This window comes from Bos grunniens, chromosome 19 (genome assembly GCF_055505025.1).
Source record: "Bos grunniens cultivar Pamir isolate PY7600 chromosome 19, Bosgru_T2T1.0, whole genome shotgun sequence".
NCBI lineage: Eukaryota > Metazoa > Chordata > Mammalia > Artiodactyla > Bovidae > Bos > Bos grunniens.
Window position 1 is genome coordinate 57,813,059 of NC_141183.1, and position 3,278 is coordinate 57,816,336.

Here is a 3,278-nt window from a genome sequence, read left to right on the forward strand (position 1 = left end):
TGACTGAACTGATTTTCTTCTGCTCAGCAAAACTGTTTGGACACTGAATGGACCTCCTGCTTACATACCACACCTGGGTAGCATATGAACTATCTCTTTTTCTCTTTCTCTCTCTATGTAGGTGAAGTGATGAGAGACAGTGTCTGTGCTTTGGTAGCTGTAGTATTAGCAGAAGAGCTTAAGTTATTAAACCGGGCAGCTTTAATCTGTGAAGTCTCCTGGAGCAGTAGGGATTAATGTATTTTTATTCCAGAGCCAATGTAGCTATTCCATCGAGCTAGGGTTTGCTCCCAGAACCCTCAACTGGCCCCACCGCCCTGCTCTAAACCCACTTCCCAACCGTGTGCCATGTGATGGAGTTCTACTTAGAGATCGACCCTGTCACCTTGAACCTGATCATCCTAGTCTCCAGCTACGTCATCTTGCTCCTGGTTTTCCTTATCTCCTGCGTGCTCTATGACTGCCGAGGCAAGGACCCCAGTAAGGAGTACGCACCCGAGGCCTCCCTGGATGCCCAGCCCTCCATCCGCCTGGTGGTGATGCAGCAAGGCTCCCCGGGGGCCCCCTGGGCACGGAGGTCCAGCCTCCACTTTGGGAATCACACCCCACTGGGGAAGAAGAGCACCGTGGTGTAAGCCTGGCTGGGGGATACTGGGAGAGAACACAAGAGGCTGTGGACAAGCCGGTCCCCACGGGCTACAGCGCTGTCTGCACACACGTCTCGCTGGCCTATGCAAGTGGGAGCTCTGCCTTCCTTTCTGCTTTCTCGTCATCCTCCTTGTGGATAAAGCAACTATTTAAGGTAAGAAGCCCACAGTGGCCTTTGGTCAAGGCCTCCAGGTACAAAATCTTAGCAATACTATTGGTTAGTCAAAGCTGGTTACAAGCACATTCCTGATGAAGCTGTCCTTGCAACTTCTAGGAGATACTAACGTTTGAGTAAAGATTTAAAGAAGAGAATGCAATAGTGTGTGTGTGTGTGTGTGTGTGTGTGTGTGTAATGAGAAATGGAACTAGCTCAAATCTACTGCATACTTTGCATATCCTCTCTTTTCAAGGCAACCATTGAGCTTTCCCAGACTTAAGATTATAACTATTTCTATAAATGCCAGCTCTTCACATTCTACTTCTCACTGTGGGTCAATAAAATGAACACAGTAATTGAAGAGTGTGGTGATTAACCATGAAGTTGATTCAGACCCTGCCTCCTCCACTTACTAGCTGTATGACCAGAGCCATTTGTTTGTGGTCAAACTCAGAGCTAGTGGTCAGACCTCCAGGCTGTTAGGGTTATCTAAACAAGTTTATTTACTGAAAACACTTGAGACGATTCTTGGCACATAAGGTGAGCTGCTATGATGAATATTAGCAGTATTCCCTTTCACCCCTCTGATCAAGATGTTTAATCTTCAGTCCTCAAGTCTGACCCAGAGAAGGCAGTGGCACCCCACTCCAATACTCTTGCCTGGAAAATCCCATGGGCGGAGGAGTCTGGTGGGCTGCAGTCCATGGGGTCGCAAAGAGTCAGACACGACTGAGTGACTTCATTTTCACTTTTCACTTTCATGCATCGGAGAAGGAAATGCCAACTCACTCCAGTGTTCTTGCCTGTGAAATCCCAGGGGCGGGGGAGCCTGGTGGGCTGCCGTCTATGGGGTCACACAGAGTCAGACACGACTGAAGCAACTTAGCAGCAGCAGCAGCAAGTCTGACCTGGTCCATTGCAAAGTTACTGAGGACTCTGCAAAAGTTATCAGGGCCCATGGCTTGGTGTTTCAGTCCCCCCAGCGCTACTTGCTGTCTTCTTGTCCTCTTTCTTTGTTGCTGCTGCTGCTGCTAAGTCGCTTCAGTCGTGTCCGACTCTGTGCGACCCCACAGACGGCAGCCCACCAGGCTCCCCCGTCCCTGGGATTCTCCAGGCAAGAACACTGGAGTGGGTTGCCATTTCCTTCTCCATCTTTGTTGCTACTAATCATAAATTTATTTTCCTGCTCATTCATTTATTTGCACAATTTTTTTTTAAATTAATTCGAACCCATGCCTCCTGCGTTGGAAGCCTGGAGTCTTAACCACCTTTTGAATTAGCATCTCCATTGTATATATGTGTTTTTATTAACCCTCCCTTCTGTGAGCTCAGAGCAACTTACATGTTCACTTGTTGATTTACTAAACCCCTTTTTCTAGTCAGGCCCTGTCGGAATACAAAGAAATGAGTGTGTCATGACCCCCCTCCTTTTGTTGCCTAAAAGGAAAAGGAGGAATCAGGCGTGACCCAGAGGATGAAGGACAAGAAAGCACTGCCAAGCCTCTGCTAGGAATTTGCCCAGAGCTCAGGAGTCTGAGGAGTCACGGGTGCCAAGCACACAGAAGGGGCTCAAGAAACATCTGAACAATGTTGAGTAAACAATATCCTCTTAGACTCAGGCTTCAAAGACAAGATGATTTGTCTTGAAAGTTATTAAGCAACCATTTTCTAGGAGGACAGAAGTGTGCTGGGGGCTTCTTTCTCAGTAGGATAGGAGATGGCATTTTAGACAGAACAGATAGTATAGACAGAGATTAGAGAGTTCACGGATTGTGACGGTTTGATGGCTTCCAAAACTTGGGAGGAAAAAATGAGAAATTAAATTTCATTTTAACTTATAGAAAACTTAAAGAGGAGATACTGTCCCAGTCTGCCTGTTAACTTCAGCAGTGGGTCTTTGGATAAAGAAAACCTCAGTAATTTCATTTTCATAATTTAAAATTTTTCTTTATATTTTATCATAAAATCATATTTTCTCTTAAATGTGTGATTTGAAAATTATATTGAAAATCTTTCAGAGGAACTTTTTTCTTTTATACTCAAAAATCATCTTTACCTTAATAGTTAAAATATAAAATGAATGGGAAAATAGAGTAAATTCACAGGCTGCTTCTAAGAACTTGCCCTTGCCCTAGTGTGAACTTCACCTGGACTAACCTTATTTACTTCCCCATCATGGGGATATGTATATAAATTAGTGGAGACAAAAATATATCAGTGAAGAAAAAAAACCCACGGGCCACAAAAAAACTGATGGCAAAAATATTAATTGTAATCCTATCTTTCAATTATATTTCAATTCCATATTGTGGTCAGTTGAAGAGAAAAAATTAACAGATGGAAGGAAAGAAAAATAAATTCTAAGAGAAAGGAGAAGAACAGAAAACCAAATAGTTAAAATAACAACTACAACAGAAAAGGGAACAGAAATAAAGTCAGAGGAAAGAAAAAAGAAGGAAAGGAGGAAACCAAA

The 3,278-nt window shown here is 43.9% G+C and overlaps 1 protein-coding gene across 1 annotated transcript; it reads left to right on the forward strand.

The window, feature by feature from the left end:
* Positions 1-353: 353 nt before the first annotated feature.
* Positions 354-635, forward strand: SMIM36 (small integral membrane protein 36). Its single transcript, XM_086361008.1, has one exon. It carries the CDS (start codon positions 354-356, stop codon positions 633-635), a length of 282 nt encoding a protein of 93 aa, XP_086217134.1.
* Positions 636-3,278: the final 2,643 nt, after the last annotated feature.